This window comes from Palaemon carinicauda, chromosome 28, assembly GCF_036898095.1.
Source record: "Palaemon carinicauda isolate YSFRI2023 chromosome 28, ASM3689809v2, whole genome shotgun sequence".
In the NCBI taxonomy this organism is placed as follows: Eukaryota; Metazoa; Arthropoda; class Malacostraca; order Decapoda; family Palaemonidae; genus Palaemon; species Palaemon carinicauda.
Window position 1 is genome coordinate 5,860,008 of NC_090752.1, and position 27,500 is coordinate 5,887,507.

Genomic DNA, 27,500 nt, shown 5'->3' on the forward strand with positions numbered 1-27,500 from the left:
TTTTTCCTGTTGGAGCCCTTAGGCTTATAGCATCCCGCTCTTCCAACTAGGGTTATAGCTTAGCTGATGATGATAATAATAATAATAATAATAATAATAATTTATAGAAATAATAAATGGGGATTTGGTGATTATTTTTCAGATCTTTTTTATCTTAGTAGGACGAGCTACAGTGACATAAGAACTTTGTCAATTCTTCTCTGTATTATGCATTTGGCTGATGAAGTTGAAGCTCGGATAAACGCTAAATAGATTATTCTTTTATATTCGTGGTGGTATTCCCAGTGCTCAAAAAAACTATTTCTCTCATAATTTTGATCACCTGTTAAATGAATTTCGAAAAAAAAGTTTTTGATTGTTTTTTTTTTCTTTCTTGTATTAGCTCCTCGTGAAAAGAAGACTAGAATTGGCTTCAATATCCTTGAACAATACATGAAAATTAATAAATGTTTTAGCTTTGTTTAGTTAAATTTTCACCTTGTTTTATTGTCTTAAGATTCCCATATAATTCAAATTGATTGATTCTTCAGTATAACCTTTACAAATTATATAATTAACTGCTTCATTATCATAGATTAAGGATAGAGAAATAATTTCTCTCTTATACCATCCATGAATTACATATTGAAATATGAATAAGAAAAAATATTAACTTGGAAATATTATTGAACAATTATTCCTTACGTTTGCTTTCCTGAAAAGCTCTACTTGGCCAATAAGAATATTGACTACCTGTAGCCTATATTCAAATGTTTTAATAAGAACTTGCTGGTTTGTCTACATCATATTCTTATAAAATTTACAATTTTGATGCCATATCCCTAAAGTTATCAAAATCATCCAAGATGGAAATCAGGAGAAAACAATAAAAATGCAAGAACTAAAAACATAACTCAACATATAGTTCGGAGCTATAATAACATAAAAAAGATATATTGAAATAAACACATACTCATAAAATATTCGTCCTACAAAACGGTTAATTTTCCATTTGACTACACACACTGAATAGTCTGGCCTATTCTTTCCGCATACACCTGATAACACTAAGATTACCAAACAATTCTTCTTCACCTAAGGGGTTACTGCATTGTGATTGTTCAGTGTCCACTTTCCTCTTGGTAAGAGCAGAAGAGACTCTTTGGCTATGGCAAGCAGCTCTTCTAGGAGAAGGACACTCCAGAATCAACTGCATTGTGATTGTTCAGTGTCCACTTTCCTCTTGGTAAGAGCAGAAGAGACTCTTTGGCTATGGCAAGCAGCTCTTCTAGGAGAAGGACACTCCAGAATCAAACCATTGTTCTCTAAGTCTTGGGTAGTGCCATAGCCTCTGTACCATGGTCTTCCACTGTCTTGGGTTAGAGTTCTCTTGCATGAGGGTACACTCGGACACAATATTCTATCTTATTTCTCTTCCTCTTGTTTTGTTAGTTATTTATAGTTTATATAATTATATATTATAATGTTATTATTTTTAAAATATTTAATTTTCCTTGTATCCTTTCCTCACTGGGCTATTTTCCCTGTTGGGGCCCCAGGGCTTATAGCATCTTGCTTTTCCAACTACGGTTTTAGCTTAGCAATTGATAATTTACTTTATCTACTTCAAAATGGACAAAGTGAACTAAGGCTCAAGTTTCATTTCCGCTACAAGAACTTGAAATTGTTTTATGGTGATCAGGTTAAGTATTGTAATAGAATGTTTATCAACACAATTTCTTGTTCAAGAAACAAATGTTTATTTGCCTATCAATGAAATATCAGTTAGCTCATCATTGAGACAACCGTTATTTAGTAAATGATAGCAAGTTTAATTCTCTTTTGGCTAAATAACACTAAAGATTCTAAACATTTATTCATCATATGATATAACATATTATGAACTAAATGAAGTATTTTGATAAAACAACTTCGTTTACCAAGACCGAGTCATGTTTTTAACTTTTTATCAATGCCTAGCTATAAAGGTTTAAAAACGAACTATACTTATTTATACACTGAAGGTAATGAACATGTGACAATTTCTTTATTCGCAGAAATTGAAACTAAAACTCATTATGTAGTTATTATACTTGTTACTATCAATGCATCATTTGAGTTCGGAGAAAAAAAAGGGTAACCGTTTTAACGAATGAAAGCTGCAAGGACGTTTCTTTTAGATAAAAAACAATATTAGATAAACTCAAATTCCAGACAGAAATGATGTAATTAAAGTGTAACATGGCCTTCGAATGTAGTAGTCAGTCGATTATAGTTGAAGCTAATAAGAAAAAGATGAAACTTTAGATAGCTAATCCGAATTTTTATCTAAATACTTATCAGCTGTTCACATACATGGGAATATCGCAATGCTGCGAGTTAACGAAAATACGTTCATACTACTTCATTATGAAAAGTATCTTTTAGAAGATTGTGTTTCTAATCATAAGTTTATTACTCTTTTAACAAAGAAACAAGAACGCTCATTTTTATAGCATAGAGATGAGGTACTTGGATGTTGGCGGTCCCAGCATCAGTGTTGCCAGAGGGGTAGTCTAAAAATCCCCAAAACAACCCAAAAATCTCCAAAACAACCAAAAATCCCAATTTCCTCAAATATATTTGCTTCTGATCAAGTAGGCTTTACTAATATAAAAATTACTCACTATACTTCATATAAGTGCAAGTAAATTAATCGCAGCAATATAAATCTTTACTCATCTATGTTTCTTCTTCATAGAAATTTGTACAGAATATCCCTATCGGACATCCAAAATTCCCAAATCTAGGGATAAATCTCCATATCTGGGAACACTGCCCAGCATCAGTGGGAGGAAGAGCGCCTGTGTTATTGAATTTTGTATGGTTGGTAGCCTTGACGCGCGTGCGGACACTGCATCTAAACAAAGCATTCTTTTAGTTTTTAAAACAAGTAAATTATTCCATCACTTACTGGTAAAATATGAATAAAGAGAAACTATAAATATCAAAATTATCTAAGTTTATGTTAGAATTTAAATTTAATGCTTATAAAACAATTGAAGTCTATCAAATGAGAAATATCTTAAAAGAAAATACCCTAATAGCACGATTATTACACTATGTTTTCAGTTTAAGCCAAAATGGCTGGAGCAGAGGATGAACCGATGCACCTCTACGAGGTTTTTCAAAACTGTTTCAATAAGATTGCGAATAAGCATACCGGTAAGTACTGATTTCTCAAAGCCTCGATATCCACGGAATATGATAATAGTCCGAATCTGAGTGCCCGTGATCCCCGTTTATTGTACCAGGCAAAGAAAAGCAAGTGCTGGTATGTTTGGGTGGCTGCCATGATGGGGCCAGGACAAGTACGGTAGTGGCCCCGTCTCTCTCTATGGCACTTATTGTGGCACTCCTTCCATGACCCATTGTGCATATGAATTTATTTATCTCCATATGGCCACTTCTAGGTAGCTCATTTACACCGGGAGGGAAATAATTCACTTCTGTAGAGCGGGGAGGGATGTTCGACTGGGTTAGAGGATGCTGCCATAGGCTAGGGTAGGCTATCCTTGTGCTAGTCAATTCGTATCGTAATTAATATTTTCATGCTTAATAAATGCCTTAAATTTAGTATTATACATCAAATTGACATTATATATATGCAATAGAGGCCCTGGATTTGAGGAAACATAAAATAGCAATGTTTTTCACATAGCCTGAGGTTTTTAGGATGATGCTATAGTAAACAAGTTATCCCAAGGTTATTTGAACGATATTGGACTAATTGGGTATTATTTTGAATTAACTTTAGATCCTTGTTGTATGGGCGGCATATTTCTTTAGTGTAATTCCCAATTTCATGGAATTTTAGGCAGGTTAGGCTACAACAAAGCCTAGTTTACTAGTCTACCTATTTTATTTCTCCAAAACTAAGTAATCCTAAGTGATACCTTACGCTAGGCTAATATACCGACATTATAATGATACTTTTAACTTCCTACCAAATACATGAACCATTATAGTGTATGTTTCCAATTAGGTATCTCTAGATATATGCATTTCCGACCATTATTGTAGGTGCAAATTCCCAGTCATGTTGTGTTGCCCAAGCCACTTTGCGTATTGAATTATGGAAGTGACCAGTGACAAACCCCAAGATTTTGGATTTGGGGAAAATGCAGAAATCACACCATAATCATTTGAAAAAATATAATTTGTGTGTTTCATCCATAACAATATCTGAAATATTTATAAAACATTATAAGGTAGTGAGGACAGTTACAGGGAAGCGTTTTAGCGTAAACTAATCAAACATAATATAGTAAGAATGGTCCTAACCTTTCTTGGGGCTTTGGAGCCCCCATAACCATACTTATTGTTATAAATGTCATAGAAAATATAAAGAATAATTGAAACCTAACTTTGCACATAATGTAACTTGCAAGGGGTCAGTCCCTGTTTCTCGTTTTAAATATTACAGGATAATGTTATCAATGTATTCCTTACCTAAGTTTGGGAAGTATATCTATAGGGCTTATTTCAGTTTTCTGTTCTTTAAAATATGTGGTTAAGAAATTTATGTTTGGGAGGAGAGCTATTTGATCAGAAGAAAGGATTACTTTTAAAAGGATATAGAGAAGTTAGAAGCCTTGATTTTGAAAATAAAAAGTGATCGTACTTCCTATAGGCACATATTTCATACACAGCACCCATTCGTAGACTTAACTTATCTGCTGGTGAAAATTATGAGTCGCAAAACCTTTGAGTACTTGAGCATACAATAATTTTGAAGTGCTAATTGGTTGAAAGCAGTAAAGTAGTTAGTTATAGCTCCTGCAAGCAATTATGAAAAGCCAGTGACTTTCCTCCTCCGTCAATAACGATGAACTTAAAATGATACGGTACTTTTTATTTTTTCACTTGGCCGTTATATGGGGTCAAAGGATGATGGACGAAGCTCGGTAACTCACTTTCTTCACCTGCATAGAAGGATCATCCTTAACACCTAGAACCAGCTCAAACACTATGCTATTCCCCTCATATTTTTAGGCCCTTCCTTTCAAATACAGTATACAGTAGTACTTTTGTCACGTGATCTATTTTCCCAATTGGAACTCATGGGCTTATAGCATCTCACTTTTCCAACTAAGGTTATAGCTTAGCTGATAATAATGATAACAATCTAGCTATCCATTAAGTTCTGGTTGTAGATTAATATAGTTTCAATTGTCTCATTTTGCTGAGAATGACGGTTTTGGAGAGCCCTTAAGGTTATGTGATGTGTCATCAGTCTCCATTTCCCTTGCTTCTCCATACCCTAATCGAGTGACAACGTCCTTAGGTGCTGGTCATAATGTGCGTATGCTTGGTCTCTTTTGTCCCTTGCCCCTGTTACTCATTGGTGTCTTAATACTTTGAGTTATACATTACCTGTATATACTACTGTATACTACTTTCAATGCATCTACATACATAGCTTCCCCTTAAAGATTCTCCTTTTATGTTGCAGTTATATTTCTTATAACCCTTTAAGGTTCCAGTTGGGCGTTCCCATATTTCTACTCGCACATGGTCTTGTGACTATTTGTTTCTTACTATGCTTAGTTTGGAGATAAAAGCTGTTTGCACAGCTGTTGTTGTGCAGGTGCCTGCGAGATGTAAAACACCTGTCTTGCTTTCAGACACTAGCCAATCATACGATCGTTGCTGCACATGCTCCTGTGAGCTGTGTTCTGTAAGCCATTTAGGTTCTGTATCTGTTTCCTTGTTTGTGTGCTAGGTCATTCTAGCTATTCTGCATGTATATCAGAGACAATAGCTTTTTGAGTGTAGTCCAAAATCTGCTTATGTGAGCTTTTGACTCCTAATTTAGCAAGGTTAGCCACTAATACGCCTCACCTCTGCCTACTTGAGTGAGATCTCCGATTCCTATTTTAACTATGTTGTACTCGGGTATATATTTTGTCATTGGCCACCTTACTTCTTTAATTGTGGACTCATGTTTAGTTTTTCCTACTTTCATTTTCTTATTAATTTCTGTGTAGTCTGCTTCACTGATCCCACTGTACCAAAAAGTGTGCTGTAGGACCTGCGCTTTAAAGAGAGATACTATTCTCGAACTAAAATCCCTCAAAAATAAAAACTTTCCAGTATTCCTTTGGCCCTAATTGCACTCACCTTTTAGCCTTTTGTTATACCACACATCTGTTCTTACTTCCTTTCTTCTCTTTACTTTTACTCCATATGTTAAAACTGGTTTCTTCTTATGTGAATACAGATCTTTGTCTTTTGATTGGGAGTAGAATTTCAAAGAAGCTGTGAACTCGGCTGTTAAGATTTGTAACAAGGTGTAGGTAGTTACTGACAGGTATTGGGGGAAGTCCGCCCCCTTGCTAGCTCAATGAGTTGCCACTTTGACATCAGGTTTCAAGCATTATGTCTCAGTGCTACCAAACTTGACATTTTTAACTTTTCATTTTTCCCTAGCAGATTATTGTGTGCTTGACAAATGGGGAAACCATGTGTGGGTATGCGATCCTGCCCAGGGGTTTGCGGTCCTAGTTGTGGAACCTTTATGAACAGATGTGTGGATCCCCATTCTTTTATGCTCTTCATGCAAGGGTCATAATTGTGTGCAGTCATCACCCTATGAGGAATGTAGAGTGGCCGTCCTCCCAGGGGCTAGAGTAAGGCGAGAAGAGGAAGTAGTAGTCCAAGCAAGATTCTTCTCCTTCTGGGTCTTCCTCGAAGACTAAGAAATTCACTGGACCTCTCCTTTTTCCTTCTGGTACTCTGTCTTCTGAGCTTTCTCCATCTTCCTCCCTCCTCTAGATGAATTCGAAGATCTTCCTCCCTCCTCTAGATGAATTCGAAGATCTTCCTCCCTCCTCTAGATGAATTCGAAGAATGATGACGACATTGCTTTAACTTTGGGCAATCTCAGACTTAGGCAGCATTATCTGCTTCCCCTAAAGAAGCAGGTATTCTGTCTCCTTGGTGGGAATTCGAAACTATCTTTACAGATGACATCATAGCTAATGAGGCCCTGCTTATGCATTGAGGGTATTCCATCGACAGAAATACTTTAGCAAGCCCTGGCTATGCAACTTTAAGAGTAGGTTTTGCAACCTGTAGTATCTTCTGCCTCCCCAAGCAGGAGAAGTACTTGATGTGATCCCCTTTGTTGAGCCCATCACTTCAAAAGGTGTAGCAGATCATTAATCCTCACCTTTAAATTTGACACCCAGTAAGGGAAGGAAATGCCCTCGGCCTCCCTCACCTCCAAGCATGATTCCTTTGATCTCGTCTTTTGTAGCAGGACGGCCTAAAGATGGGAATGCATTCAACCTGCTCTACATCCTGTGCAGGAGCATGGCAAGTATGTCTTCATTTCTATGGAATCTTTCTCTTCTGCAGTTATAAGGCGTACCTTTATATCCTCTAAAGACGAACCTTGTGGGACAGCACCCTGCAGGGGATGAGAGGAATCTTCAGATGTTTATGAAAGACATCACGCACACTCTTTCTAATCTTAAGAGTATTCACCTTTACGCAGGCCTTCATCTTTGCATTCACCCTCTCTAAATAGCCCGCACTCATCTGATCCTGAGGACTTCCTGTTCGCACGAGCTTGCTCTCCAATAGAGCACAATTATCGAATCCTGAGGTTTACCTTTTTGCGCTCACACTTTTTTGCTCATGTGCACTTCCCACTTTGCATATTCATTGGACCTTACTAGGGCCTATAAATCTGTTCACGTATACCCTTTGCCCCGCTTGTCTTCTCCGGTTAGTTCACACACAACTTGATACGGACAATCCCCAATATGTGCCCGCTCTGTTGTTAGCGGTTGTGCATCTGTTTGTACACTTTTACCTATTGGTGAGTACTAGGTGAGCACTCCTGTTGGTGTTTGCTTTCTTGATTCACCTCGTTCATATGAATATACAATTCTGTACAGTAATTGCTTACCATTATTTCTGATTTATAGAAACTTTTGGGATCTTATTCGGAACGTTTTAGGCATTTATCTTCCGGGCGCGTTAAGTGGCATTTGTATAAGGAACAATCATTAGATATCTCACTTTCAGGAGATACTTTTAGACAAGTGGGCTTTCCTGCAGGAGGTGAATCTTCAAGGCGGATTAGGCAACCTTCGCCAATTGCACCTTCAGTAATGAAACCTAGATCGGCCAGGCCAAATCTAAAGTTCAATCCCATGGACATAGACAGGCAGTTAGTGCACATCAGTGTGTGCTCCAGGAATCAAATCAGGAATAGGGTCCAGGTTACACCTCTTAGAGGAGACATGTGTAAGATCCCATCGAGGGTCTCTGTCTCCTAGAGAAATTACTGTAGTGGAGAACTATAGGCTCTTTCCTATAGAATTTGACTTTGACTACTGGCCACTCTCCATCAATCAAGAGGTCTAGGAAGGACGAAGGGAAAGAACATCCAGAGCAAGCTAAGTATGTTCCCAAGGATTGAGGGTCCTACTAGTCACCTTTCTCCCATGGCAGCAGCTTCCTGGTGGAAGGATAGCAAGGACTGGAAAGTTGTTCCCAAGTTTTTGGGGCCCATGGATCGTAGGATGCCAAAGTGATCCCTGTTACCCAATTGAGTGATTCCACCAGGGACTCTTCCTCCATTCCTTCCGTATCCTAGTCTTCTGTCCGTGGTGGGACATTATAATCAACAACGTCTCCTCATGGGACCAATTCGGGAGGATCACTGAGAGTGATGATCCTGATTATGACTGAAAAATTTGAAGGGGTTCTTTTTCAACCGGCTGGACCTAAACCTTTGGTCACCGATGAGGGCTAATCTGGTTTAACATTCTTCCAGGTCCTTTTGTACATTTGGAGGATCAATGGATAGAGGAATCCCTGTCATCTCCTCCTAAAAGCCAAAGTGTGGACATTGACTGTCTCTGCTAGGCCCCTGGCAGCTCTAGGCTGCGACTAAAGCTTCCTTGATCAATCCTGGTGAAGGAATCTCTAGACAACGTTAACACAAGTTTCTGGAGAGAGTTACTCATTTGAGAGCATGAAAAGTCTTCCTGTCTGATTCCTGAGGGATTTTTTAGGCAAAAGAAATACTGTACAACAGGACTCAAGAGACCCATCCTTCCCCTTTTCCCTTTGGATCTGGCAGTGATGACCCTGACACCAAAGATGTTGGCGGCATCTTCAGTCTCCTTCTCAGTGGCAGAGGCTTCAGGGATGGAAACTATGGCCATCATGGCAACAACTTGGATTGACTACAGGTCAGGAACTATCATCTATTTAGTCGACACGAGGGACTTGTCTGACACCAGCAAGGAGAGAGCCCTTAAGGATATCGTTCTTACAGGGGCTAGAGCAGTCAAGTTCTTGTTACATCAGGCAGTTAACCAATGCTAAGGAAGCCTCGTAAAACAGCTCAGAAGGAAGTCACCAGACCTCAACCCGCAATTCTGACGAAGACTCAGAATCAGCCCTTTCAGTCTCTCCAGGTTTAAGGGCAAAGTAAAGGTAGAAGAAGGGGTAGAGGTCAAAGACTTTTAGGGAGGAAATCCTCCCACATTGCCGCCAGTGGGAGATGCCTGCAGATTAAGCGGAGGAGGTGGTGGTTATTCCACGGGGTGGAAAGGTGGACGTCCTTCGGTCAGGATACCTCCTCCCATTCATCAACTCTCCCCCCGACTCTCCTGATTCCTCCATCGACGATCTTCTTCTTTCTTCTTTGTCTACTTCTTTTCCCACTTCTATGTGGAGTCGATGTTTCTGGTCACCTTTCACCATCTTATCGTCGAGGAAGTCCGAAATACCTGGCCCTTTAAGCAGAAATCCAGGTCATGTTGGAGAAGGGCGCTCTCCAAGAGTTTGATGATGGCTCCCTAGACTTCTAGAGTCGACTATCTTGTAAAGAAGGCTTCTGGAGGGTGAGGGATCGGTTATCGACCTTTCAGTCTTGAATAGGTTTGTGCATCAAATGCTTTCAAGATGGAGACGGCAGTAACTGTCACCCAAGTGATCGGGCCCTCGGACTTCAGGATCACCGTAGACTTGGAGGATGTGTGCAGTACTGTGCTTCCAAATCCCGATTCATCTTTTTTCCAGGAAGTACCTACGATTAGTAGTGGCCAGCAATTTATTCCAATTCAGGGTACAGTACTCTGATTTGGCCTGTCGACAACCCCCCAAGTCTTCACAAGAGTTTTTAATCAAGTTTTGCTGTGGGCGCATGCCAGCACTATTTGTCTCCTTCGGTATCTGGACTGATTCTGGCCGAGTCGAAGGACATCCTTCTTATCCACTGAAACAGGCTTCTTTCATTTTGCCAGGATCTGGAGATTGTGGCAATTCAAAAGAAGTCTGTATTAATACCCATATGAAGACTGATGTAGCTTGGTATGGACATAAACATGACAAATTTGAAAGTAATTCATATTTTTCCAAACTACAAACATGAGTTCCGTACATAGGAGATAGAAATTATTGTATGCGGGAATACGGCTAAAAAAACTTTTAATGAGTTGTCAACTACCCTTCCGTCTGTTACCAGTGGTAACGGGAAGTACTAACCCCCCCCTTCCCCACTCACAACAATCACACTTTGATTATAGACGGGACTTTTGGGGATAGGCGATACCAGGTGAAGTTTGTGCAAAGAATTCAGGTTTATGTAGTTTGGAAAAATCTCATTTGTTTTGGCACGAATATAATACAAAGGAGACTTTACCCTATGGTGGGTGGAAGTTCCCTTTCCAACTGGCTGGAATATAAATACCCTGGATTGCTGCATATGAGCATGAATGTGTGAGATGAGCATCCTGACATCTAGTTATCCAGGGGCATAATTATGCCGTAGGGTCAACAGCCCATGCAAGGTTGGAAGTGAATGAAGAAAACAGTACTAATGTGTCAGCATCTTGGCAATATTTAAGCTATAGTTTTGTGAATATACATGGACCCCATCTTCCCCTCGTAAAGAGAATGGGAATATAACCATAATATCACGTGACATAATAGCTAAGAAGTAACATTGGGCTTACCTGTAGTATAACAGAGCTACATCTTACAGGGAAGATGCATGCTGTGCCCCAAGAGATGGTTAAATGAAGAAAAGAAGAGGCCAGTTATTCGTTACATTCATCCCAGACTAAATCCTTAACCTCAGTCCTCGACTAATTGCTAATAGTCCTATAAGAGAGCAAAGGTAGCTGTACACCTTGCTGAGCAGCCACCACAGGTCCTAGAGAGAAGGCATCTTGGGACCTGTGTGTTACATCTTGTAGGTAGTGGCCTGTGAAAGTGGTTTGTCGCCTTCATACACCCGCCTGAAGTACCTGCGTCACTAAGAGATTCTTTCTGAATGTCAGTGATGTGATTACACCCCTGACATCGTGAGCTCTGGGTCTTGTCTTTCCTTGTGAGAAGGGGATGGATTAATAGCACGGTCGATGACCTGCAATATCCAGAAAGAGATCTTGTTCTTTGTGATCATCCTTTTAACCCTGCCTGTATGTAAAATTAGATGTTTAGTATGAAGGCAAGCTCCTCTTATGCGTTTGAGATAGCGCTGCAGCACTCTCACAAGACATTAAAGCAGCCGATGAGGATCATCGGTTACTTTTCGAAGTTTCGTCTCGAAATCCAGAAGGATGTAAATCTGTCGAATTTTGAGTCTTCGCAAAGAACTCGTGGACTTGGTTCAACAAGACCTGCCCAATTCCCTTCAATAGTTGATGTATGAAAGACCATGTAGCTTACTGACTCGCTTAGCTGAGGCCACGGCAAGCAAAAAGAGTCAGGTCTTTATCAGAGGCTCGACTCAGGGGCCCATATGGTACTCCTTTGAGAGAATGCAGGACTTAAGTCCCTCATGTTCCACAGAGATGGTATAACTTCCAACTGGGGGTAAGCTTCCCAAAGCTCTCTATGAGCATAGACAACTCCACCGAAGAGGAAATGTCAACTCTTCTGTCTAAAGATCTGACTCAAGGCTGAGCGATAGCCTTTCATGGCCGACACTGAGCAGTTTTTCCTCTCAGGGGTACTGTACAGTAAAAACTTGGATATTGGATCCGAGAGGAGATATAGGCGTACCCGTTCCACGACACTAACGACAAAAGATTGCTCACGTCCCCTGATGCACAGAGGATGATGACCTGCTGAGGTATCCAGACATCTGTTTTGCCACTGGTTGTGAAAATCCTCTGTGAGTGAGGAGACAATGGATAACCTCCAGGCGAGAAGGGATGTGACTATCATGTAGTAAATCTCGACGTGCGGTTGACGAAACAGGTTGAGAAGTGGGGTAACTCCCTTTGTACCTCCATCAGAAGCAGTAAAAAGTCCGGGTGCTATTTTGTCTGGTGCCATAGCGGAGCTATCAGAGTCATTGATAGATTGGTTACATATTTGACCGTTTTGAGGACTTTCCTCAAGATGCAGAATGTAGGGACGTCGAGAAAGGTCTATGTTTTGCGAGCCCCATAAAGCTAACCCTTTGTTCGCTATCCAAGGACTCAAAGACCACTCAGATCCAGCTATCCGAGTCTTCTGGTTCTGATTGTCTGCCAGGATGTTCTTGTTCAGTATGAACTGGGCTAACAGGGAGATAGCATTGTTTTCTGTCCAATGCAGGATTTTCACGGCTAGTTATTGATGTGAAATACCACCTCCTTGTTTATTTCAGTAAGCCACTACAGTTGTGTTGTCGCTCATCAACACTACCTGCTAGAAGATGATGGAGTTGTTGAAAAGCAAGGGATGTTGCTTTCAACTCTAGGAGATTTATATGGTAAAGGCGGTCTGACGGACCATTGGACCACCGTCCGGAAACCAGGTGGTGTAGCAGGTGAGCCCCGCACCCTTCTTTTGATGCAACCAACTCACGTCTTTCTTGTGCTCCATCCCCACCGAAATGAACATTCTGGGGGTTGGAGGGTCCCTGCCATGAGACCAGTTGGTCTTCAGTTGCCATTGTAGTGATTGCATCCCAAGATGTCTGTTTGGCATCAGGTGCTCTAATGAGTCCAGGTGACCTAACAGTCGCTGTCACAGATAGGCTGGTAGAGAGTCTTGCTGGATGAAAGTTTGTGCTACTTTCTTGAATCCTACAATTCTGTTCTGTGAAGGAATGGTATTTGTCCTCGTTTCCAGCTATACCATTTTCTGGTTTGGCTGATAGTTTGAATTTTCCATGTTTACCAGGATCCACACCCCAGAGAAGACGGTTTCGAAGAAGCAGAAGGGTCTCCAATGAGTCTGCCAGCCATCCAGATAGTGAAAGAGACGAATGCTATTGGCGTGGGCCCAGGCAGAGACTAAGGTGAATACATCTGAGGGGCTGTCGACAGGCTGAAGCACAGTACTTCGAAGTGATATACCTTGTCGTGAAACATGAACTGAGTTACCTGTACTTCCTTAAGGATGGATAGACTGGGATCTGGAAATGCGCATCCTTTAGGTCTAACGAGATCATAGTCTTTTAGCTTCGGCCTCCATCCTGAAGATAGTACATAGTCTGTTGCACAAACTCTTTCAGAGCCGAGAGGTTGATGACCTGTTTCCAACCTCCAGACGCTTTTTCTGCAAGAAAGAGATGACTGTAAAAGCCTTGGGACTTATCAGGAACCTCTTGGAGAGTACCCTTCTTTAATCTCTAACATGGTCTGGACTTCTGTTCAAAGGGGTTTGTCCTTCACTGATCCCATCACGAAGGACAGCAATCTCAATGGCGGACGTATTTTGGGAGGAGGAGAGCTGGTGAATGGGGCTACATAATCTGATCAGAGGACTCTTACTGTCCAGTGTTTGGCCCTATAGTAATACCATCTCTGCCACCAGAGACTCAAGCATCCCCCTCACTGGTGGTACTGTGGGAAGGAAGCCGCCATTAGCTGGGACATCAAGCACGTCCTCCAAGTCTCACCCCTCATCCTCTGGGTCTTTTGTCCTGAAAGGGCAGCTTTCGGGGATTACTCCTAGGCTGATATTGCCTATGGTAGAATTTAATGTTCTTATGGCCTTGTCTTGGTGTTGTAGAAACCGTAGGCTCAGTAGGGGCTGACGTGAAGGTTGAGTTGTTACTGCCCTTTGGAGGCTGGAGTCTTGGCTCTCCTTCCCCCACTTCTCAGTCACTACCTTGTTGTCCTTGAAGGGAAACAAAGACCCTGCTCATACACGGGAGTTTTGGAAGAAAGTTATCTCCCTCCTCTGCATCTGCTTTTGGAATTCGTAGATAACACTGTTAATCTCTTCAGGACCCAATTAGCTTACTGGTTGGCTGCATTGTGAGTTAGAAACTCCATGGCCCTTGCATCAGTACGGCCAATGTTCTTAAAAAAAATTGTTTCTTGGGGTCAGCCACATTTTTGGTTAAGGCCAAAAACCCTACCGTCCTGCCCAGTGGTCCTTCCAGGACAGTCAGTTCCTAGAGCATGGAAAAGAACGTCTCTTCTCAACCGCGTCTGAAATCAAAGTGGGGTTGTTGCGAGTGAGGGTGGGGGGGGGTGTCTGTGCTTCCCTGCAACTACTGGTAACAATCAGAACGGTTGTCGACACCTCTTTAAAAGTTTTCATAGCCTTGTTCCAGCTTACTCTAATTTCTATCGCCTATGTAAGGAACGAGGGTTTATATTCTAGTTGGACAAACAAAAATCGGGAAGGTGTTTCCATTTCAGGAAAGAGTGTCCCATCTCCGGGAGGTAGCTCTACCCTTCTTTCGTCTACCTCACCTGCCAGCTCATCAGTGGCCGAGCCTACTAGGACAACTGTTATCCTAAGAGCGCCTAGTGCCCTGTGGTCGTCCTTACCTCTGGTCCCTGCAGTGAGAATTGGAACAGCGTGATCACAACACTTGGACCATCCCCACTCTTGCTAGTTCTGATAAAGGGAAGAATCCTTACCTGATCTTCAGTGGTGGTTAGATTAGATAAGTCACTTAAAAGGATCCCCTCTGCCATCTCCTCCTGCAGAGTTAATGGTCTTCACAGAAGCATCCAAGGAAGAATGGGGAGCTCACCTCTGTCAGCATTGTGCGTCGGGACTCTGGTTCGAGATGGAACAGCAAGAGCACATGAATGTCCTAGAGCTAAAAGCAGCATTTCTGGCTCTTCAGTACTCAAACTCTCTTCTCTCAGGTTACACAGTAGTGTTGATGAGCGACAACACCCACATAGGGTCTTGCATCAACAAACAAGGAGGTATGGTGTCGTTACAACTGTGCCAGTTAGCAGTAGAGACTTTCGAGTGTGCGTAGCTCAACTCGATTGGCCTTACATCACACTTCCTTTTGCCTTATAAGGAGCGTTCTAAATTGAGTTTGGGTGACACAGAACCTCAGGATGACTCTCAAAGCTCCAAAGTGGCCGCAGATGGAATGGTACGTGTACCTTCCATTTCTGCTGGAAGAAACTCCGAGGTAGTTTCCTCCTCTTCCCTACCTGTTATGCCAACCTTTTTCCTGGATCTTCCCCAGTGCTGTAGGATCCCTACGGCTTCACACATGGAGGATGTCCAACATCTCCTCTCGGAGAGAGGCTATCCACGAGACTGCGGAAGTGATGTCAGGAAACTCCACTAGTCTTTGACAGTTTGTCAAGCCAAGTGGGCATTCTTATGTGGTTGGTGTCATGGCGTGGGAGAGATGTCTCCTCTCAGAGCCTCTATACTGTTGATTGATAACTTTTTATTGTACCTCCTCAAGGAGAAACTACTCCATTTCAGGAGGGAAAGGTTATCGCTCAGCCTTCAACAAGTTTTTAGATGAAAGGGAGTAGATATTTTTTTGTAGAAGGAAATCTCTGAGCTCATACAAAGTTTTGAGCAGGCGTGTCCTCCAGTAGAAGCGAGACCTCCTTCTTGGAAAATGGTCGTTTTTACATCCCTGAACTCGAAGAGTTAAAGCAAGCCATTGATAGAGATCTTACCTTGAAAAGTTTTCCTGTTTGCTTTAGCCTTGGATAAACAGGTCGGTGAAATTAAAGGTTTTTCTTGATGTCGCCCATTGAAGTGGGTGGAGGCAGGACTTTCTCTCCTTCACCCTTTAGTTTGTTGCCAAGACCCAAAATCCTTCTGTTTCTGATTCTAGATTTTTAACTTTAAAGTTCACAAGCCTTAGTAAGGTAACTGATGATCCTGATCTGTTGTTATTGTGTTTGGGAGAGCACTGAGGCACTAAGGTGTACAAGTGCTGTGAGACCTCTTGTGCAACATCTGCTTGTCAGCACAGGAAGGATAAAGAAGAAAATATCAAAGAATACGATTTCGTTCTGGCTGAGGGAAGCGATTTCACAAATTAACCCTCCCTCCTCGGGAGGAACACTAAAAAAAGCTTGCGACGTCAGAAGCATTAGTGCCTCCTTAGCTTTTAAGAAGAATCTCTAATGCAGGTAATCCAAACAGGTGTTTGGAGATGTCAGACTATGTTCACTGCTCATTATCTGCAGGATGTGATCCACAAGTCCATAGACACTTTCTCCTTTGGACCTTTTGTAGTTGCACAGCAGGTGGTTAGCTACTTTGGCTCCTGCCACAGGACCGTTAACTTCTGATCGAAAGAAGAGGTTACAAGTTAGTCTGGATATCAGTAAAGAATGACTGGCCTTCCTTTTCGTTTCAATCCTCCCCTCTTTTTGAGGACAGCATCCAGAACCTCGCCAGCTGGACTCAATCTGGTTATCAGGTAAGCCCCACTCAGCGTGTGGCTGTTCTGTCCTCGGGTATAGAAGTCTTTTTACCACGCTCCTTACGAGGAATAGTGTGATGTATCCAAGCAAACCCACAATCATCAAATGTCTTCAGACAATTTTGGATTTATAAAATGATTTTGCTAGGTGTACCAAACAGATTTTTGGCTCAAAACAACCGTTAAAGTCATGGTCGTGAATGCATGGTGCTATCAAACCACTTGTACACATTGTGGACATAACTTTAAGTCCTTCAGGGTGATGTGCTCAGGTTCCAGGATAATTTTCTAGCCAGTTGAAAGGTGGACTTCGTTGTACCTAAGGAGGAGTCTCCTATGTAAAGGAGGATGGTTTGTATTTGTGTAGGAACAAATGACAAATTTTTAAAAGTAATTTTTTTTTTTCAATTATATAGTTTAATCCTGAATCCTTTACTCGTATTTTCCCGCCAATAGAAAGTCCCAGCTGCTATCTGAGTTATCAGTGAGCCAGAGGTGGGGGGACCAGTTGTTTCCCCCGCTACCGACAGGTGACTACCTGTCAGTCGTTAACACCTCGTTATATTTTTAATTGACATATTCCCTGCTTTGCTTTTATCGCTGTCTTATGTAAAGGAGTCAGGGTTTGTATAGGTAGGAAAAATACAAATAACTTAAAATTTGTCATTTTCCCCTTTGGGGTCCCCAATAATTATGATTAAATTGGGGGAAAGGAAAGGTCATAAAAGGGGGATTTGTACCAATATTCATGGTCAGAAATGGATGTAACACAAGGTATATGGTTCATGTATTTGGCTTGGAATTAAAATCATATATTTGCCTAAGTAACTATTAAAAGTTATTCTTTTTTTATTGTATGTTTCATTATTTACTTTTGGGCTAAATTTTAACTATCCCAAGTGATGCCAAATGTGATATTCAGCATGTGAATATTGGTTAAAGATTATTGAAATAAAGCAAAATTTTCATTACTTACCTAATACTGCACTGTGATCATAGATAATCCCACTCATATCCACACAGTCTAGTAGTGGGCTTAGGAACAGACTTGAAATGTAAACAAAATACTAGTGCTGACACCTGGTGCTGGGAAGGGGGAACCACCTTAACTAGCCAGTTGAGTAAAGTGAAGCACACTTTCCAACTTTTTCTTGTCATTAGGCTGGTGCTTTAAACCTAAAAATATGTTATTGGATAAGAATTAAGGTGATAAAGTTTATCATAGACATTTTTATCATAGCCTTTATTTTTGAAAATATATTGAGATAGTTAATTAGTCAGTTAAACTTCATCTATTGATGTTTGTTATTCACTATACATTACCAACACTATTTTAAGGGTCCTGATTAATACAATATGTATAGTATTTGTAATAACTTGATTTTGCTTCTGATGTCAATCTTATATTTTTTTGCCTTAAAATTGATTATCTAAGGTTAGAAAAGTAGTGTAATATTTCTTGCATTTAGAGATGATAATGCTGATAGCAGAGGCTTCATATTTATTTATCCTTTTACCTATTGAGAAAGGTTTAGATAATGTCGGCACCATCCTAGGTCTTGAATCTTTGACAATTTCATGAGGTAATGGTTTTATTGTTCTTCATGATGGAATTGATGATGTCAGTCATTGCTTGAGGATTTTACATATGTCTCTATTTGCTTATTTTTTTTTTTCTTTTATAAGTAACTGCCAGTTTTATCTGCTGTGGCTGGGCATATTACTGTAATTTACATGTGTGCATGTTGTTTGTAAGGGGACTCTTATCCTTTTGCTCATTGGAATATTATTCTGAGTGTAGAAACAATTGATGTGAATATTTCAGTCCTATTGAGCTGTACATCAGCGTTCTTTGGACCCTTAAAGGTCGCTCATGAATGGCAGAGGCAAGGGACAGTGACATTGCCCTAGCAATCAGGACAATGCCCTAGAGACTGACCATATATTATATGATCAGTGCCCAAGCCTCCTCTCCACCCAAGCTAGGACCAGGGAGGGCCAGGCAGTGGCTGCTGATGACTCAGCAGATAGACCTATAGGCTCCCCCAAAACCCCCAACCTTAGCTCACAAGGATGGTAAGGTCGGAGACACTAATGGCACTAACGAGTCTGAGCGGGACTCGAACCCCCATCTGGCAAACACCAGGCAGAGACGTTACCAATCAGGCCACAGCAACCCTTCTGCATTAGTTACAAAGCCTTCGGTTATCATTGCTTTATGGACAGCCTTTGCTACTCATATGAAACCAGTGTTGAAATGTGTGCTGTCGTTTATTGAAAAGCCCTTGGCTTTGAGATGTTCATTCTTTTTACAATATTGTGAGTTACTTTTGGACGAGTTCTGTTATTTCAGAGCTTTCAAATGGCCTTGTTAGCTCCCTTGTAATAGCCACGCCTCTGCAAAAGTTGTCTTGTTGGGTGTAGCTTCTTCATTCTCAAGATTACTATTAGTGAGAGTGCAAAAGTTTCGACTCTATTCTTTGAAATTCCAGGGAAACTTTTGAGTGATAGGCACAAGGTTCTCTGAACCATGTTTGTTACAGAATTTAGGCTTTTTGAGTTCTATCAGTCTTTCCTTTGTTGTTTTTGAATTGTTTTAGTTTATAAAACAAGAAACTTGTTCTCTCGATAGCCTTCTTCCAGAAAGAGGTGCTAGTGTACTTTGCAGCCTGTTTAAAGGCTCACCCTTTCCGAAAGATAGAAGTGGGTCCTTTCTAATCCTCATACATGGGTATATTGGAGATTAGAAAACAATAGCGCTTTCTTTATCTGCAACTAATTTTGTTTATAAGATTCAAGAAGATTTACAATCTCTCCAGTTCTACTTGATGATAAAAAGTTGCAGTTCTAGATATTCTTTTTGTTTTTATAGAACACTTAGATTTATATGTACGCTCCCAAAAGTAGACATGTTTTTCTGCTAAGCTTGTATGTGGGCTTGAAAATGATATGCATCATTGCCATGTTATGGCTCTGGAGACGTAACTTTGGAAAGTTGTTAGGAATCTTTGCGATCATCTGGCTCTGTAGGCATAACACGGGAAAGTTCTCCAAGACTTTTTTCTTTTGTAAAGGGGTAACTCAGCTTATCAATTTGTGTCAGAACAGAACTTGTCAAAGTGGAAGGATATGTCAGCAATATAGATAAGTAGGTTTTCTTGTTTAACAACAGCTGTAGGTTGTTTCTTATGTTAAAGGAGTACATTCTTCGTAGGTCCTTTTGTTGATGACAGTACTACTGGGGTTGATATTTAAATAATTTTTCTGTTCCCTGCTGAGACTATAAATTCATTTAGATGTAAACTCCGTTGGTATTTCAAATCATTGTTCCTTGCTTATAGTACTGTACAGTTATGTTTTTAACATTATTGTATGATGTGACTACTTTGGTTCTGTTACATAATTGTCATTGTATTTAGTATAGTACTTTCAGATAAATGTTATGCAATTTTAGACTATTTTGTTTACTTATCAGTTTCTCGTTGATAGTAATTTAGGGGTCAACCAACACAAAATTTTTAAGGTTAGGTTCCCTACTCTTGTTTATGTCTGGCATAGAGCCAGGCTACATTATGTTTTTGTTTACAGCATAATTATGCATCGGGTAAACAGAACAGTGTAATTATTTTATATTACTGTTCACAAATTATAATTTGTATGCAGGGATGCTTGCCCCATATCTCCGTAAACTAACATTCCAGTGCAAGGTACCTTTTATATTTTATTTTAAGTATATTTAAATTTTTTGGCTTTTAGTTTAGAGATGGTTTGTTATTTGTACAGTTAATAAAAGTGGACAGAATTCTAAATGGCCGTAAATAGGGGCAGTTTAACAAGTACAGTAATACCTCAGGATACAAAAGTTTTTGTATAGGAAAACTCATCTTATGAAATGACATACGGAGATTTTTTCGTCTCATATTACGAAAAAATACCCGGGATACGAAACAGAATTTGCGCTGTTAGGTTAGGTATATTGAATGATTCAGGTGTATGTGGCTCTATTTCATTCCATTTCATCATACAAAAAAATCATGTTATGAAAGCCTGTCTGGAACAAATTAATTTTGTATCATGAGGTATTACTATTAGAATTTTAGAGTTTGTACATTTTATTCTAAAAGAGGGTCAGGATTTTGTTATTGGGCTTATGGTAACAAGGAAACATAGGTACTGTATAGATATGGTATGTAGTATATATATTGTACAGTACAGTGTCAGAAGTAACATATTCTATACTGTATACTTTACTTTGACAGAGAGTTGTATTTATATGGAGAAGATTATGGCTTGATTGTAGTTATTAAGGAAGAATTTCATTTTTTTATGTTATAACTAATTCCTTATGGAAATTATCTACCTTGCTTTAGCTGTGGTTGAGAACCGATTTAACTGAAAGTCCCAAAACAATTAGTAAATTGCATAGTTGACTTATTTCTTTATATTTTGCTGTGGATATATACCAGTACTTCACATGTAATGACATGGTACTAGTCAGATGCTTTGTTTTGTGCTATAAAATTTTTGTACAGTGTCATTCTGTTAATTAAGATGAGGTAATTTTTCAACTTTGTATGAAATCCTCTTAGGTTTTGTTGCATCTTAAGGTTAAAAATGTTTTTAGGTGTACTGTGGGCACTGACCATATGTGTATATGGTTAGTCTGTAAGATATTGTCCTGTCCCTGGCCTCTGCTATTCATGGGCAACCTTTATGGCTTTATATGTTTCGTTTTCATGTTTTACATGATTTTTGTAGCCTGTCCTCTGGTCTTTAGTCGGCTTTGTTGTTTACTACCACTAGGGGTTTCATATTATGCAATAGACTAGATTATACCAAAGGTTTTCTGCATAGTCTGCTGTGTTATCTGTTACCTCTATGGTTTTGCTATTTGTAGTGTGTCTTATGTTGCAGTCTACATGATACCAAACGTTTTCTGCAGTGCTCCCTTAATCCCAAAAACAGTTATTACTGCCTTTAGTTTTTCATTCACTCTTTTGGTGTCTTCTAACTCAAAAGTCTTAAATTTTGGTTCTATTTTCAGTCCCCTTTGGAAAACCACAAGAGAGTCTATCTCTATAATACAGTGATCTTTTGAAGCTACCACTTTTAAGATTTCCTTTTGTTTTCTATATTCTTGACATCACATTTGCAATATCTTGTTTGCTACATGACTTCCCACCTCATCCCAGCCATGAATCTAAGCATTTTGTATTTATGCTTCTTCAAAATTACAGTTCTTCCATATTCTTTGATAATTGAGTACTTTTTTTTTATACTACTTTACTATTCTTTCCATTCCATTCATGCTTTTACTACTCTAACCCACTTTTGGATGAAGTTTACTTATAAAATATGTCCATTTTCTGTACACTATAATACACCTTGGAACATTTTCTGTACACTATAATACACCTTGGAATAAGATGATGCTAAAAGACTGTACAGAATTGGTTTTGGTAACCATATTGAAGAACCTAAGTAGTTCATATAGTATGATGCATGAAGTTTTCTGTTTTATGGTGGAATTGACAACTCTTAATATTGCAAGTTTATGACACATTGATGAAAACCACAATTCTGTACATTAATACCTCTCTTTACCTGAGTTCGCATAAGTCAGTTCCAATTATACGTCACTTTCCATTAGATATTAAATACAAAAATAAAATCCACGTTACATCGTTTTCCCAACCTTATGTTGGTTTGTACATCGTAAATCATTAAATGCGCTATTGTACAGTACTGTACTTCACATGGGAGCTTATTAATGTAGGTAATTGGTTTTTATAAAATTGAAGCAGTTTGTAAGTTCTTTTTTGTTTTAGGTATGTGTGTAGAAAATTTATGTCACTTTATAAGACGAAAATCAGACGTACGTCGAAACTCACGATGTCATGTCTCTGGTGCTTCCTCCGTTTGTCTAGGTGACCGCTGAGGTAGCAGCAGTAGGGGATTCACCACATGAAGCTCATTTGTGGTGGATTACATGGAGGGTGGGCTGTGGCACCCTAGTAGTACCAGCCAAACTCGGCTGAATCCCTTGTCAGGCTGGGAGTAGCTAAGTGAAGAAAAGTTCCCATTTTGTTCTTTTTTTGTCGGCTCCCCTTCATAATCGGGGGAAGTGCCGTGGTAGATAGATCAAATATTATTATTATTATTATTGTTATTATTACAGCACAGTACTTATATTTTTCTTAGCTAGTATATACGGTACAAAGATTGAAGAATAGAAATTTCCAATTCCTTTAAGTTTACATTCATGTGGATTTGATATGGTACATTATACTAATTTCATATCTGTTCACCTGTTTAAAGGTATGGTAGATAAGTGCGTGAATTATCAGTGATATATTGTGGGTCTTCTTTTCTAAGGTTATTATAGAAATAGAGTTTTACCCTAATTCAGAGATCACAGTTGAGTACTCTTATTAAAATCTTTGGAGAAAATTCCCAAAAGTAAACTTATTTATTGATGTGGACTATGTGTAATAACCCCAATTTTCCAAAGGAGTGTGTGGTTATAGTTGTGGTATTTTTTGAAATGTGAAAATAGTAAACTGTATAGCCTATGTATGAGTGCGTGCGCAGATTGCCCGGACTATGTATGAATTTATTCAAACATCCCTCTATTTCCCAGTATCATTGCTTTTATGTTTTTTTAATTCCATCTAGCTATCCAAATTTAGTTTTGCCTCTTACTAGTTTTAGTTAATCATTTGAAAAACAAGGACATTTTGCTTAACCCTGTGATAGTTTAGAAATAGCCCCTTCATTTTACTGCTAAGTTATATCATTATCATCCAAATATTTATGCCACTAGGATTCAGGCTTGTAATTCTTCTCCAATCTTATGTCATCTAATCCAGGTCTTCATCTATCTCCTTTCTTCATGATTTCTTAGTCCTTCCCTCTGGCCTTTGTCGTGCTACTTCGTATCTACAGCTATTCGAAGTAAGTACTCCTCTCTCTTTCCCTCCACTTGCCAGAATCACATGAGGCGGCGAGATCTGTCTTTTTGCCACCCTTTTCGGGGACACATTTCTCGGCAACTGTTTCTTTGGTATGCACTCCAGCCACGTTCTCTGCATTTTTTAGTCTTGCCTCTTCGAAACCTTGTGTTTCTGCTTCATAGATAAATACAAGCCTTGTGCATGCTTGATAGATGTGTTCTTTATTTACCAGTGATGCAGTTTCATTTAAAAGTAGCCCGGCAATATCTACATTTAGGCTGTTACATTTTTTTCACTGTTCACAATGTCCTCAAATATCCTCACTATTCAGTAAATCACTTCAGTAGGCAAACAGTTATTTTATACCTGCTTAAAGTTTTCCACCAATCCTCTCTTCACCTTAAGCTCACATTTCACTGTCTTGTTCCATTAACATTTTAGAGTCTTGAGCATTTCCTGTGACACCCTCTTCTAATTCTCAACACGAAGTACGACTACTTTCACCCCACCTCAATTTGTTGATGTATGCCTGACCATCTGTATTCCATTACAAAATGTACAATAGGAGTGAATTTTTACATGTCTTTACATTTACATTATTGATTTTGTATGTTATGTAGCTTGTGGGTACAATTTTTTTGTGATAGATCTTTCGTTCTTGGGGTCTGGGGATTGAGTATGGTATTGTATGTTGTATTATATAGTAGATATTTAAAGATTATTTTGTGCAACACTAAACTTTAGTTCAGTCCTTTTATAAGGTTCATATTTGTTTCTTGCAATTTTGTGTATATTAAGTTTTCTGTTTCAGTTACTGTTCTATGATATTTTTTTTTTTTTTTTTTTTTTTTTTTTTTTTTTTTTACGTTGTATACTGATAGGTTGCTGACAGAAAGACTTACATTATTCAAGGTTCTAGTATTAGTTGGTATACCTTGGGAAATTTAATCAGAAAGAAAACCTTTTCTTCGTTTATAAGCTAATTCAGGTAGTAGTTTGTATAACCCATTTAAAATATGGGGAAGTTACTGTGAAGGACCTAACTGCATACGTAAAACTGGATATATTTTGTGTTGACACTTTCCTCTGAGACAAGCCATAATGACCAAAGAATATTTATTTACGTATTTGTTTTTTATTTCTTTGCTGATTTAATTCATGTTTTTTTGTAAGATATTGTCCCTTGCAATGCCAATAATTAAAGCTATGAAGAGGCGTTAAAAATAAATGTAGATTTAGTGGCTGGAATACATTGGGAAGATAATGATGATACAGATAAGGATGAGGTTAGCTACGAAAGTAGTGTCCAGGAGCTGGAAAATTATTTGAATTTTGTTTATGTGTTGGTATTTGTTTCCTCATCATTCTTGATGACCTTCTTGCTCTTTTTGTGTGTGTGTGGGGGGGGGGGGGGGGGGGCACTTGCAATAGTTGAAACGTGAAAGCAGAATTGACAAGTATATGTGTCCTAGTAAACTAGTAGATAAAGTCTGTACCATTATTTCCTCATTGATTATTGTTGGCTTCATACAGAACTTTAATGTGAATAGAGAAGGGTGTCCCCCTAAATTAACTTAGTAGCAAGAATTTGAATGACTGTAATGACAATCTAAATAATATTTATTTTATATTAAGAGAGATTTAAAACATGTGATTGAACAGTGGATTGAATTGCCCAATTAGGTCTTGGCTGGAGGTGAATGGTTCCCCTGACAAGAGAGGACATATTGGTATCGTATTCTTTCTGCTGGCTGTAGTTTTCAAGATGATTTAGAATATAATTTTTTTCCTGAAGGGGACGTGTTTGGAAAGTTTTCGGTCATTGACATTGCTAAGGAGATGCGACTGTCTGTTTGGGAAATGTGATTGTCAGTTTTGATGAACCGTAAAAAATGTCTTTGATGATTGGCATAGTAACATTTATTTGAAACTGATAGGATGTCAATTACGTATAGTTTTCATTGGGTGGGTGTGGAAGGTATTAAACCATTTTAGTGTATTAGGAAAGGCTTCTGGCTTTTTCATTTTGTCTAATATACTCGGTTAGACGAACTTGCGATGATTTGTATTTTTTTCACCTGTTCTCACGAAATTTTGTGTAATTGATAGAAACAAAATTTCAGACTCTAAAATTCAAAATGCTTTTTGATTGATGGTTCCATATACTGTACACTTATAATAGGAGCATTTTAATATATTATAGCACAATTTTAATAGGGATTTTTCATCCATATTCACATATGTTAGGGGTTTGTAAAATAGAATTGTAATTTCCATACATTAGCTGTATTTAATGAGGTTAAAAGGCACTAAGCGTCAAGTACAAACTTTTGGAAAAAGTTGCAAGTACTTTTTTTAAATGATAGACCTCTCTCTCTCTCTCTCTCTCTCTCTCTCTCTCTCTCTCTCTCTCTCTCTCTCTCTCTCTCTCTCTCTCTCTCTCCCCAGTGTATGTTAGAGATAATGCGTCACCTATCTTAGATGACTTCACAGCCATGGAGATCTTTTCCACGTCTCTCTCTCTCTCTCTCTCTCTCTCTCTCTCTCTCTCTCTCTCTCTCTCTCTCTCTCTCTCTCTCTCTCAGTGCATGTTAGAGATAATGCGTCACCTATCTGAGATGACTTCACAGCCATGATCTCTCTCTCTCTCTCTCTCTCTCTCTCTCTCTCTCTCTCTCTCTCTCTCTCTCTCTCTCTCTCTCTCTCTCAGTGTATGTTATAGATAATGCGTCACCTATCTGAGATGACTTCACAGCCATGGAGAACTTTTCCACGTCTCTCTCTCTCTCTCTCTCTCTCTCTCTCTCTCTCTCTCTCTCTCTCTCTCTCTCTCTCTCTCTCTCAAAAGGGACGATTAGAGTGAGAAATACTCGTAAAAACCTCCTCCAAGTCGGGCCTGCTTGACAAATGATGGCCGCTATTTTAATTTAACAAGTCGAACGTGGCGGAACACTTTGACATTTCATTCATTATACGCTTGAAAATTGCCTGGTGGAGATTTATCACTCTACGCTCTCCGCTCAAAATCGAAATGGGGTGGGGGCTCCCCACCCCCTGGGAGATGCCCCTCCCCTCCCTCCCTACCCTCCCCACCCCCCAACGAATTTTTGTGTTTCATTGATTGTGTTGTGATTAATCGATTCTTCGATAGAGATTTTGTTGGAGCCGAGCAAGCTTTTATTTTGGCCTGCTTTTTTTTCCTCGGCTAACAGTCGGAGGATTGAAGAAAGGTTGTCATTTTTAAAGGGGGGTGAATTTCACCCTTTTTCCTCGAGTGGGGAAAAATTTCACCCTTTCTGTAGAAGTAAGATAATTCCCCTTTTTCTCGACTGGGGAAAAAATCCTCCTTTTCCTGGCTTGGGAAAAATTTCACTCTTTTCTAGACTGGGGGAAAATTCCACCCTTTTAATAGACTGGGGAAAAATTTTTCCTTTTCTTGACTGGGGAAAAATATACCCTTTTTTCTCGACTGGGGGAAAATTCCACCCTTTTTCTAGGCTGGGGGAAAATTTTCCCCTTTCTTGACGGGGGGAAAAATACCCCTTTTTCTCGACTGGGGAAAAATTTCGCCCTTTTTTGAGTGGGGAAGTTATTGACTGTAGAAAAATCGTCCCCCCTTCTCTCGACTGGGGAGAAAATTCCCCTTTTTTCTCTACTGGGGAAAAATTTCGCCCTTTTTTGAGTGGGGAAAATATTGACTGTGGAAAAACCTCCCCCCCCCCTTCTCTCGACTGGGGAAGAAATTCCCCCTTATTCTCGACTGGGGAAAAATTTTCCCCATATTCTCGACTGGGGAAAGATTTTCCATTATCTAGACTGGGAAGAAATTCCCCTCTATTCGACTTTGGAAGAAATTTCCCTTTTTCTGTCTTGGGAAGAAATTCTCCTTTTTTCTCAACGGGGGA

At 39.4% G+C, this 27,500-nt stretch overlaps 2 protein-coding genes across 2 annotated transcripts in view; one reads left to right on the forward strand and one right to left on the reverse strand.

The window, feature by feature from the left end:
• Window positions 1-17,653, reverse strand: part of LOC137621439 (eEF1A lysine and N-terminal methyltransferase) — an 84,276-nt gene extending 66,623 nt beyond the window's left edge. The window contains exon 1 of the mRNA XM_068351737.1: window positions 17,619-17,653. The gene's annotated coding sequence lies outside the window, so the exon portion shown is untranslated. The remainder of the gene's footprint in view (window positions 1-17,618) is intronic.
• Window positions 3,102-27,500, forward strand: part of LOC137621391 (uncharacterized) — a 52,752-nt gene continuing 28,353 nt past the window's right edge. The window contains exon 1 of the mRNA XM_068351689.1: window positions 3,102-3,183. Within this exon, the coding sequence (XP_068207790.1) occupies window positions 3,102-3,183 (82 nt within the window). The remainder of the gene's footprint in view (window positions 3,184-27,500) is intronic.